At 43.8% G+C, this 12,500-nt stretch overlaps 2 protein-coding genes across 4 annotated transcripts in view; one reads left to right on the forward strand and one right to left on the reverse strand.

Moving 5' to 3' along the window:
• actl6b (actin-like 6B) overlaps positions 1-6,747 on the forward strand; it is a 10,484-nt gene extending 3,737 nt beyond the window's left edge. For both annotated transcript variants that reach the window (XM_052540953.1, XM_052540954.1), the window contains exons 6-14: positions 107-201; positions 5,156-5,262; positions 5,373-5,462; positions 5,540-5,601; positions 5,738-5,852; positions 5,952-6,032; positions 6,118-6,213; positions 6,283-6,369; positions 6,467-6,747. In XM_052540953.1, coding sequence (XP_052396913.1) covers positions 107-201; positions 5,156-5,262; positions 5,373-5,462; positions 5,540-5,601; positions 5,738-5,852; positions 5,952-6,032; positions 6,118-6,213; positions 6,283-6,369; positions 6,467-6,547 — 814 coding nt within the window. In that variant the 3' untranslated portion in view covers positions 6,548-6,747. The remainder of the gene's footprint in view (positions 1-106; positions 202-5,155; positions 5,263-5,372; positions 5,463-5,539; positions 5,602-5,737; positions 5,853-5,951; positions 6,033-6,117; positions 6,214-6,282; positions 6,370-6,466) is intronic.
• A 3,324-nt stretch (positions 6,748-10,071) lies between these two features.
• cntrob (centrobin, centrosomal BRCA2 interacting protein) overlaps positions 10,072-12,500 on the reverse strand; it is an 11,058-nt gene continuing 8,629 nt past the window's right edge. For both annotated transcript variants that reach the window (XM_052540951.1, XM_052540952.1), the window contains exons 17-19: positions 10,507-10,850; positions 10,303-10,419; positions 10,072-10,209 (exon numbers count right to left, since the gene is read on the reverse strand). In XM_052540951.1, coding sequence (XP_052396911.1) covers positions 10,135-10,209; positions 10,303-10,419; positions 10,507-10,850 — 536 coding nt within the window. In that variant the 3' untranslated portion in view covers positions 10,072-10,134. The remainder of the gene's footprint in view (positions 10,210-10,302; positions 10,420-10,506; positions 10,851-12,500) is intronic.

Genomic DNA, 12,500 nt, shown 5'->3' on the forward strand with positions numbered 1-12,500 from the left:
GCACAACTCGGGAACATCAGCCAATCAGAATCCAGAGAGGCTGAGTGCCCTCGTGTGTTAATGATGTCATGATGTTTGTACGTCACCTTAACCTGATCGACTGCAGCTTTGCTAACGGTCGCGCCACGGGCCTCGTGCTGGACAGCGGGGCCACACACACCACTGCCATCCCAGTGCATGATGGGTACGTCCTGCAGCAAGGTAAACAGTACATCATGCATTTGTTAGTAGATCATCTAGATGATCAACATGATCAAAACTTTGCTGATTTATTTATTAAAACAGATGCTTTTTTTTTACTATTTATTATTTTAGGGTTATGTACAGAGTAAATCACAAATTAACAAGCCAAGAAATGTCACCTTTATTTCTATAGCGCTTTATACAATACAAATGGTATTAGACAGGACCAGACTGTATTACAGTTACAGACAAGAACATAATGATTCAGTGATGCAAGCAGACTTCAGTTCTGTTTTATAGATGCTGTAAAATGATGTTAAACAGTAATCATTCGATCAATAGCTCCTAAGCCTCTAATGTGAATTTACATTGCAGGGGCAAGCACTTACAAACACTCAATAACCTACAGCAATCATTTGATCATGAATTTGAATCATCCGATTCAGATCGGGACTTCGGGGCAAGTGCGTGAATCATTCGATTCCGATTGGAACTTTGGAGCGAGTGCGTGAATCATTCGATTCAGATCGGGACTTCGGAGCGAGTGCGTGAATCATTCGATTCAGATCGGGACTTCGGAGCGAGTGCGTGAATCATTCGATTCCGATTGGAACTTTGGAGCGAGTGCGTGAATCATTCGATTCAGATCGGGACTTCGGAGCGAGTGCGTGAATCATTCGATTCAGATCGGGACTTCGGAGCGAGTGCGTGAATCATTCGATTCCGATTGGAACTTTGGAGCGAGCGCGTGAATCATTCGATTCAGATCGGGACTTCGAGCGAGTGCGTGAATCATTTGATTCAGATCGGGACTTCGGCGCGAGCGCGATTCAGATCGGGACTTCGGCGCGAGCGCGATTCAGATCGGGACTTCGGCGCAAGCGCGAGAATCATTCGATTCAGATCGGGACTTCGAAACGAGTGCGTGAATCATTCGATTCAGATCGGGACTTCGGCGCAAGCGCGAGAATCATTCGATTCAGATCGGGACTTCGGCGCAAGCGCGTGAATCATAAACATTTGAAAAATACTTTTGCAAACACTGTATATACTCTCTCTCTCTCTCTCTCTCTCTCTCTATATATGTACATTCGCACACAAACACATTTGTAGAGAGTATTCTATATTCTGATTCTGTAAAAACAACAAAATCACTCACTTATTTAAATACGTTTTTGTTACTTTATTTAGGTACATTAATTTAAAATAAAATAAAAATCATTTACTATAAAAATACTGTTATTTGATAAACATTTAATATAAGTGAAAACCTCTAACACACTGTTTTACCAATATTGTTATATGAGACATATGTATTTTGGGATGTTTTTACAAAGATAAGTCACTTGACAAACACATCGTTTTTATTTGTTTTTTTTTTTTTTTTTTTTGCACAAACGAAACGATGCGTTCCAATCGGAAAGATGAATGCTTTCAGAGGGCACTTCTACTGGAGAATAATTGCGAGGGCCACGCTGCTATAGTTTCAAACTGAATTTGTAATAATAATAAAGAAGGCGAATTAGGTAATAAACTTAAGCCACAACTTTAAGTCTTTTAAATCACTCAAAGTGGGTGGTGAAATCTTCTAAAGGAATAGGGCATAGGCAAGGGTCGATAACGCTGAATAGAACACAGCCCAGGTGCAGCGCAATCAATGACGTCGACACAGCAAACTAAAGACAAACTATGCCTCTAACCACAGGTAAAGAGCTGTGGTTCCAACAACACAAGTTTGCGAATGTTCGTTTGAACTATGGTTTCGGGAAAGACCGAATCGTTGAACTACGATGGTAAGGATGGAACTTGCGACAGTTGGCTAACGATGCTTTTGGGAAACGCTCCCCAGATCGGGACTTCGAGCGAGTGCGTGAATCATTCAATTCAGATCGGTACTTCGGCGCGAGCGCGATTCAGATCGGCACTTCGGCGCGAGCGCGTGAATCATTCAATTCAGATCGGGACTTCGAGCGAGTGCGTGAATCATTTGATTCAGATCGGGACTTCGGCGCGAGCGCGATTCAGATCGGGACTTCTGAGCAAATGCGTGAATCATAAACATTTTAAAAATACTTTTGCAAACACTGTATATACTCTCTCTCTCTCTCTCTCTCTCTCTATATATATGTACATTCGCACACAAACACATTTGTAGAGAGTATTCTATATTCTGATTCTGTAAAAACAACAAAATCACTCACTTATTTAAATACATTTTTGTTACTTTATTTAGGTACATTCATTTAAAATAAAATTAAAATAATTTACTATAAAAATACTGTGATTTGAGCCTTAACATTTAATATAAGTGAAAACCTCTTACACACTATTTTACAAATATTGTTATATGAGACATGTATTTTGGGATGTTTTTACAAAGATAAGTCACTTGGCAAACACATAATTTTTTTTTTTTTGCACAAACGAAACGATGCATTCCAATCGGCAAGATAAATGCTTTCAGAGGGCACTTCTAAGGGAGAATAAATGTGAGGGCCACGCTGCTATAGTTTCAAACTGAATTTGTAATAATAATAAAGAAGGCGAATTAGGTAATAAACTTAAGCCACAACTTTAAGTCTTTTAAATCACTCAAAGTGGATGGTGAAATCTTCTAAAGGAATAGGGCATAGGCAAGGGTCGATAACGCTGAATAGAACACAGCCCAGGTGCAGCGCAATCAATGACGTCGACACAGCAAACTAAAGACAAACTATGCCTCTAACCACAGGTGAAGAGCTGTGGTTCCAACAACACAAGTTTGCGAATGTTCGTTTGAACTATGGTTTCGGGAAAGACCGAATCGTTGAACTAGGATGGTAAGGATGGAACTTGCCACAGTTGGCTAACGATGCTTTTGGGAAACGCTCCCCAGATCGGGACTTCGGCGCGAGCGCGTGAATCATTCGATTCAGATCGGGACTTCTGGGCGAGCGCGTGAATCATTCGATTCGGATCGGGACTTCGGCGCTAGCGCGATTCAGATCGGGACTTCGGTGCGTGCGCGTGAATCATTCGATTCAGATTGGGACTTCGGTGCGTGCGCGTGAATCATTCGATTCAGATTGGGACTTCGGTGCGTGCGCGTGAATCATTCGATTCAGATTGGGACTTCGGTGCGTGCGCGTGAATCATTCGATTCAGATTGGGACTTCGGTGCGTGCGCGTGAATCATTCGATTCAGATCGGGACTTCTGAGCGAATGCGTGAATCATAAACATTTTAAAAATACTTTTGCAAACACTGTATATACTCTCTCTCTCTCTCTCTCTCTCTCTCTCTCTATATATATATGTACATTCGCACACAAACACATTTGTAGAGAGTATTCTATATTCTGATTCTGTAAAAACAACAAAATCACTCACTTATTTAAATACATTTTTGTTACTTTATTTAGGTACATTCATTTAAAATAAAATTAAAATAATTTACTATAAAAATACTGTGATTTGAGCCTTAACATTTAATATAAGTGAAAACCTCTTACACACTATTTTACAAATATTGTTATATGAGCCATATGTATTTTGGGATGTTTTTACAAAGATAAGTCACTTGGCAAACACATAATTTTTTTTTTTTTTTTTGCACAAACGAAACGATGCGTTCCAATAGGCAAGATGAATGCTTTCAGAGGGCACTTCTAAGGGAGAATAATTGCGAGGGCCACGCTGCTATAGTTTCAAACTGAATTTGTAATAATAATAAAGAAGGCGAATTAGGTAATAAACTTAAGCCACAACTTTAAGTCTTTTAAATCACTCAAAGTGGGTGGTGAAATCTTCTAAAGGAATAGGGCATAGGCAAGGGTCGATAACGCTGAATAGAACACAGCCCAGGTGCAGCGCAATCAATGACGTCGACACAGCAAACTAAAGACAAACTATGCCTCTAACCACAGGTGAAGAGCTGTGGTTCCAACAACACAAGTTTGCGAATGTTCGTTTGAACTATGGTTTCGGGAAAGACCGAATCGTTGAACTATACTGGTAAGGACGGAATTTGCCACAGTTGGCTAACGATGCTTTTGGGAAACGCTCCCCAGATCGGGACTTCGAGCGAGTGCGTGACTCATTTGATTCAGATCGGTACTTCGATCGAGTGCGTGAATCATTTGATTCAGATCGGTACTTCGATCGAGTGCGTGACTCATTTGATTCAGATCGGTACTTCGATCGAGTGCGTGAATCATTTGATTCAGATCGGGACTTCGGCGCGAGCGCGATACAGATCGGGACTTCTGCGCGAGCGCGTGAATCATTCGATTCAGATCGGGACTTCGGCGCGAGCGCGTGAATCATTTGATTCAGATCGGGACTTCGAGCGAGTGCGTGAATCATTTGATTCAGATCGGGTCTTCGGCGCGAGCGCGATTCAGATCGGGACTTCGGCGCGAGCGCGTGAATCATTCGATTCAGATCGGGACTTCGAGCGAGTGCGTGTAGTCAGAAGTCCAAGTCAGACATCGCTTGTTATGATTTTAAACGAGATGAGAAGAATGAGAGAAATGGAGCTGTTCGGTTCTTCGAATCAGTTGCGTCACAAAATGATTCACAGTTTCGAACCGCGATTCTGTGGCGACACCTGGTGGTCAAAACTGTGAAATGCAACGAAAACTAAGTTCAACAGTCTGTGGTTCAAACGTACAATGTCATCATTAACGAACCAAAAATGCTTGTTACAAATCACCAAACACCATTAAATAGGAAATAGATGTCTAATATACAGTATGTTTTGTGTGTGTGTATCAAAGTCTACACAACTACATTTTGCCGATGAAATAAACACTTTAAACTAGTGCACCTGCAGCTCTCATCTGATCTTCTTTTTCAGGAGCTTATTGATTGGAGTTAGGCTTGTTCATTGCAATTTACAGAGCAATTATTGTATTGGTTTATCATGTGTTTGCAGCAGCCAAACTAATGACCTCAATCAGCTGATGACGTTTGGTGTGTGTTCTTGTGTTCAGGGATCGTGAAGTCTCCTCTGGCCGGTGATTTCATTACCATGCAGTGCCGAGAGCTGTTTCAGGAGATGAACATCGACACGGTTCCTACGTACATGATCGCGTCTAAGGTAGGGTGTTCCTCCCACTGTGTGTGTGTGGTTCAGTCTCTTACACTGTGTGTGTGTGTAGTGTTCAGTCTCTCAGTCTGTGTGTGTGTGTGTGTGTGTGTGTGTGTCAGGAGCCCGTGAGAGAAGGAGCTCCGCCGCTGTGGACCAAGAAAGACAAACTCCCTCCCGTCACCAAATCCTGGCACACATACATGTGCAACGTAAGAGTCTGCAGAAACACAAGAATGACACGTATGTGACGCGAGTGTCATGTGATCGCTGAATGTCACTCTTTCAGGAGGTGATTCAGGATTTCCAGGCATCTGTTCTACAGGTGTCTGACTCTCCGTATGATGAACAGTGAGTGCAACACACACACACACACACACACACATTTAAACACATAAAAAGTTGCGCAAATGTGCACACGTACACTTGTAAACACATATTCTCTTTCTCACACACACGGATCTGATCTGATCTGGTGTTGGTTCAGGGTTGCTGCACAGATGCCGACGGTGCACTACGAGATGCCCAGTGGCTACAGCACAGATTACGGAGCGGAGAGGTTACGGATCCCTGAGGGTCTGTTTGATCCGTCCAATGTTAAGGTGAAGTCCTGATCACGTGTGCTTCAGAAGTGCTGATGGAGCTGATGTCTCCTGCGGAAGGAGAGTGTGTGATGTTGACCTGCGTGTGCATGTTCTCAGGGTCTGTCCGGTAACACCATGCTGGGGGTCGGACACGTGGTCACTACCAGCATCGGCATGTGTGACATCGACATCCGGCCGGTGAGAGAGAGAGAGAGAGAGAATGTGCATGTTATTCTGTGATGTTCTGCTGTCTTTATGTGTGTGTGTGTGTGTGTGTGTTGAGGGTCTGTACGGCAGCGTGATCGTGACCGGAGGAAACACACTCCTGCAGGGCTTCACGGAGAGACTCAACAGAGAACTGTCTCAGAAAGCTCCGCCGGTGAGTCCTGGTCTCAGTCTGATCTCCGTCTGATCTCATCCTTCGCTGATGATCTCTGTCTGTGTTCAGAGCATGAGACTGAAGCTGATCGCCTGCAACAGCTCCATCGAGAGGAGATTCAGCTCCTGGATCGGAGGATCTATCCTGGCATCACTGGTGACGATCACAACACACTGCAGCTGAAGACTCCTTCATATCACATACTTACATATCGTCTATTAATATAGAACTGAACTTATGTGTTGGTCCTCAGGGAACCTTCCAGCAGATGTGGATTTCAAAGCAGGAGTATGACGAGGGAGGAAAACAGAGCGTGGAGAGAAAATGCCCCTGAAACACACACACAGACACAGGGAAAGAGAGAGACACACACAGACAAACACAGAGACACACACACACAGTCAAACACACACATGAAACACATGCACTTCATCATGAACTGCTGAATTATGTTTCTGTATAAACTACATGTGACTGATCTGAATACAGTATTTACAGTAACTCTGTCAGAAGCCCAATAAACTGAGAAATACCTTCATGTGTTCAGGAAGCTTCATTCATGTAGAACACATGAGCAGAAAACAGACAGACAGAGAGACGAACAGACGGAGAGACGGAGAACAAAACAGAACGGATGAATAGACAGACAGACAGATAGATGACAGACAGACGGACAGAGAGACAGATGACGGACGGACGGACGGACGGACGGACAGACAGACAGACAGATAGATAGATGACAGACAGACAGACAGACAGATAGATAGATAGATGACAGTCAGACAGACAGACAGATAGATAGATGACAGACAGACAGACAGACAGATAGACAGATAGATAACAGACAGACGGACAGACACAGACAGACAGACAGATAGACAGACAGATGACAGACAGACGGACAGATAGATAGATAGATAGATAGATAGATGACAGACGGACAGATAGATGACAGACAGATGGACAGAGAGATAGATGACAGACGGACAGACAGACAGACAGACAGATAGATAGATAGATAGACAGATATAGATAGACAGACGGACAGACAGACGAATAGATAGATGACAGACAGACAGATAGATAGATGTCACGGCGACAGGGCTCCATATATGGGAGGTGCTGTGGGAGGGGCAACAGAGAGGAAGCCACACCCTACTGGAAAAATAAATGGAAAAAACTATACAAAAATAAACTATTTAAATAATTAAATTAGAAAAATATTTTATACAAATGTTTTTTTAAATATACAATTATTAAAAGATAAATACAAATAGACAAATTAAAAAGGATTAAAAATAATACTTTTTTTTCTTAACAATAACAGCCCAATCACATAACATTTACATTTACATAAAGAGCAGCTGCACTGACGAAACAAGACACAGAAATTAAAGTCGACCATAAGAACTTACAATGTCAAGTTTATATTTCTCACATTTTAAATGCAATTTTGTTGTAAACGCTATTTGATTTGATGAGTGTTCTCTTCAGAGAAGTGTCTTCTTACAGTCAACCTTTAGTCTACAGTTCATCTGTAAAGCTGTTTTAGTCTTTTTCTAGGTTTAGAATACTCAGGAAAGCTTGTCACTTCCAATAAAATATCAATTATTACATTCATTTAAACCAGGGGTGGGGAACGTTGATCCTGGAGGGCCTGTGTCCCTGCACAGTTTAGCTCCAACCCTGAAAAAACAAACCTACCTGTATCCTGAAGACCTTGATTAGCTTGTTCAGGTGTTTGATTAGGGTTGGAGCTAAACTCTGCAGGGACACAGGCCCTCCAGGATCAACGTTCCCCATCCCTGATTTAAACAATCATTATAATTAAATAATTAAAGGCAAGTTCACAAAGCAGCGCAGCAGCTGACTCTGAATCGTGCAGCCCATATTTAATCAGTGAACTCACAGCCTTTTGACGTTTAATCAGTGCTCTAAGTGGCCCAAAAGAGGTGCCGGTACTCTATTATAGCATATTTTGATGATTCCCCTCATCCCCTGACGTAACAACAACTATATTGAAGGGCTTTTATATACAGCAGTCAACAGGCAACCTTAATAATAAATCCTTTTATTAGTTTGTGGATTTGCTTGAGCTAGAAAGAACTACTGAACATAAATAAAATGTGCAAAAGGATTTTGAAAAAATACCCTTAGAAAGATCTACTGCATTACTGCATTCAAACTTCGATAATGTCCCAAATGATTCGCGAACCACCTCCGAACTTCCGAACTGACTCAGCTGAATCACACTCCGAACTCCCGAACTGACTCAAATGATTCGCGAATCCGCTTTGAACTCCCGAACTGACTCAAATGATTCGCGAATCCGCTACGAACTCCCGAAGTGATTCAAATGATTCGCGATCCCCAAACTGACTCAAATGATTCGCGAATCTGCTTTGAACTCCCGAACTGACCCAAATGATTTGCAAACCCGCTACGAACTCTCGAACTGAATCAAATGATTCGCGAACCCTATACGAACTCTCGAATTGATTCAAATGATCCGCGAAGCCGCTCCGAACTCCCGAATTGATTCAAATTATTTGCGATCCCCAAACTGACTCAAATGATTCGCGAATCTGCTTTGAACTCCCGAACTGACCCAAATGATTTGCAAACCCGCTACGAACTCCCGAACTGAATCAAATGATTCGCGAACCCTATGCGAACTCTCAAATTGATTCAAATGATTCGCGAACCCGCTCCGAACTCCCGAACTCACTCAAATGATTCCCGATACCCGCTCCGAACTGTCAAATTGATTCAAATGATCCGCGAAGCAGCTCCGAACTCTCCAACTGATTCAAATGATTTGCGATCCCCAAACTGACTCAAATGATTCGTGACCCCGCTCTGAACTCCCAAACTGACTCAAATGATTCACGATCCATACTCCGAACTAGGAAGAATAACCTCTGTTTCACACCGCAAGCATGAGCGGCGCGCGGGCAGGAGTATTTTTTTCCGCGTCCATGTTAATCAATGAGTGCATTCACGCCGGGACCGGGAGCAGCGCGTGAGCGTCAAGCAGGAGCGTCGCGTGAACAGCAGTGAAGCGGGGGTTTCGGCATCCAGTCTATTTTTGCTGTGCTGCTCACGCTCAATTAAAGTGAAAGCACACTTTTGATGGAGAATAAATATTATTTTACACAAAACTTATTCAAAATGCACAGAATAAGCATGTCAAGAGTTTTAACAACAACGACAATGTCTAATGTTTTAACAATTATGCCAGAAAAAGAAAATTAAGTATAACATATGTATTTACCCATTTAAACTTTTTAATTAATCATTTTGGGTGAAAGTATGTTGTATTGTTATAAAAACAAATGTTAAAATAATTATACCCATTGTTTGAAATGGTTCTACTGTCTGCCGAACACGCTTTGCAGCCGCTGCTGTGATGCTGTACTTTACGCTTCCAGTGTGAATACTCGCGAGAGTCTGCTGCTGCAGTGACGGTGTAGTTGTGCGGACCCACTGCTCGCGCACCGCTCACGCTTGCGGTGTGAAACATTGTGAATGGCGCTCTGAAAAGCGGCAGTGAAGGCAAAGGGTTAAAACCTCTATTAAAAAAGATTTCCAAATGAACGTACCGGTACACTAAAAGCACGTTCTGGGCGCACGGAGAGGTGGTGGTACGCTCACATACCGACTCACTTAAAGCACTGAGTTTAATCGTCACATTAAGCCATGTCTGGACTTCCCATCCCTGAATATAACGAGAGTCACCTGATCAGAGGAAGATCAGACACACATCAAGTCGTCTGTGGTTCAGTCTCTGCTCTTCTGGATCGGATCAGGAGTGTGTTTAGTGAACACACACTCAAACATGAAAGAATAAACACAAAGTCCTTTAAAAACGGAGTAGTTTTTATTTCAAATATAAAATATTAGCAGATAAATAACAGCGCTTCATCTCCAGACTCTCTGAGATCCTCCTCTACGGCCCACAGTTCTTCTGCTCTGGACGCGTCGAGACACACACACCTGAAATACACCAAACACACACACACTCACCTGCTGGAACACACTCGTAACAGTCATGTGACTCCATGTAAACACTGAAGTGAAGTGAAGCACCTCTTGATCTGGTTTCTGCTCCAGGTTTGCTCTGGGGTCGCTCATGTGACGCTCGGTCTCGTGTTTATGCTCTCTGATTGGCTCGTCCAGAGGATCGCCGGGGGAACGCTCCAGCAGCTGATGAGACACACAGGAAGGCGTATGAGTGTGTGTGTGAGACAGAGAGAGAGAGTGTTTTTGTGTGTGTGTGTGTGTGTGTTGTACCTTTGACACGTAATACTGCAGCTCACTCTGTCTGTCTTCATTCAGAGAGGAAACTCTCGTCCTGCTGGGCGGAGCTTCATCTCTGATGGGCGGGGCTTTCTCTGAATCACTGCTATACCACACTCCAGAAGCCCCTCCCCTGTTCCGCCCACTCTCTGCACTGGCGCTGTGATTGGTCTGTGTGTCTGTGGGGGCGTGGCTCTGCTTCACTCTGATCTGACTGGATTCACATTGATTGAGAATCTGCTTCGTTTGAGCTTCTTTCAGTTCCTCGTTCCTCTCTTTCATCGTTTCATTCTCTGAGAACACAGGCCTGACCCACAATCCACTGCAGTCACTGAGCGCTGCCACCAAACACAGAGCAGACGAGTTCACCAGCGTGAGAAATTAAATGCTGTCAAATTCAACATATGGGGACAACTGCAAATGTAAATTTCATTTTAAATACAGATAATTAATTATTAAACACATTTTTTTATTCTTCTTGTTCAATCTTAAGTTACACAAAGATTAAATATGAAGTGGTGTTTTTTGGATTTAGTGCTAAGATGGATTGTTTTGATCCTGACTTCACTTGACTGATAACAGCACTATATAGTATTACTACTCTGCATTTATGAATTATATGTAAGAATTTGACATAAAAGATGATGCACACATTAATGAAATAAAAAAAACTGCCCTTGTAAAGGTGTGTGTGTCTGTGTGAGTGTGTGCGTGTGTGTGTGAGTGAGTGTCAGAGTGTGTGTGTGTGAGTGAGTGAGTGTCAGAGTGTGTGTGTGTGCGCGAATGAGTGAGTGTGTGTCAGGGTGTATGTGTATGTGTGTGTGAGTGTCAGGGTGTGTGTGTGTGTGAGTGAGTGTTTGTGTGCGTGAGTGTGCGAGTGAGTGTGTGTCAGGGTGTGTGTGTGTGTGTGTCAGGGGGCGTGTGTGTGTGTGTGTGCGAGTGTGTGTGTGCGACTGAGTGTGTGTGTGCGACTGAGTGAGTGTGTGTGCGAGTGAGTGTGTGTCAGGGTGTGTGTGTGAGTGAGTGTCAGAGTGTTTGTGTGTTTATGTGTGTGTGTGTGTGCGCGAGTGAGTGTGTGTCAGGGTGTGTGTGTGTGTGTGAGTGAGTGTCAGAGTGTTTGTGTGTTTATGTGTGTGTGTGTGTGTGTGTGCACGCGAGTGAGTGAGTGTGTGTGTGTGAGTGTGCGAGTGAGTGTGTGTCAGGGGGTGTGTGTGTGTGTGTGTGTGTGCGAGTGTGTGCGAGTGAGTGTGTGTGTGTGAGTGTGTGTCAGGGTGTGTGTGTGTGTGTGTGTGTGTGTGAGTGTGCGAGTGAGTGTGTGTCAGGGTGTGTGTGTGTGTGTGTGTGTGTGCGCGAGTGAGTGAGTGTCAGGGTGTGTGTGTGTGTGTATGCGAGTGAGTGAGTGTCAGGGTGTGTGTGTGTGTGTGTGAGTGTGCGAGTGAGTGTGTATGTGTGTGTGTGTGAGTGTGTGTCAGGGTGTGTGTGTGTGTGTGTGTGTGTGTGTGCGAGTGAGTGAGTGTCAGGGTGTGTGTGTGTGTGTGTGTGTGTGAGTGTGCGAGTGAGTGTGTGTCAGGGTGTGTGTGTGTGTGTGTGTGTGTGTGTGTGCGAGTGAGTGAGTGTCAGGGTGTGTGTGTGTGTGTATGCGAGTGAGTGAGTGTCAGGGTGTGTGTGTGTGTGTGTGTGTGTGAGTGCGAGTGAGTGTGTGTCAGGGTGTGTGTGTGTGTGTGTGTGCGAGTGAGTGAGTGTCAGGGTGTGTGTGTGTGTGTTTGCGCGAGTGAGTGAGTGTCAAGGTGTGTGTGTATATGCGAGTGAGTGTGTGTCAGGGTGTGTGTGTGTGTGTGTGTGTGTGAGTGTGCGAGTGAGTGTGTGTCAGGGTGTGTGTGTGTGTGTGTGTGTGTGTGTGTGTGCGAGTGAGTGAGTGTCAGGGTGTGTGTGTGTGTGTTTGCGCGAGTGAGTGTGTGTCAGGGTGTGTGTGCGCGAGTGAGTGAGTG

This window comes from Carassius gibelio, chromosome A23 (assembly GCF_023724105.1).
Source record: "Carassius gibelio isolate Cgi1373 ecotype wild population from Czech Republic chromosome A23, carGib1.2-hapl.c, whole genome shotgun sequence".
Lineage (NCBI taxonomy): Eukaryota > Metazoa > Chordata > Actinopteri > Cypriniformes > Cyprinidae > Carassius > Carassius gibelio.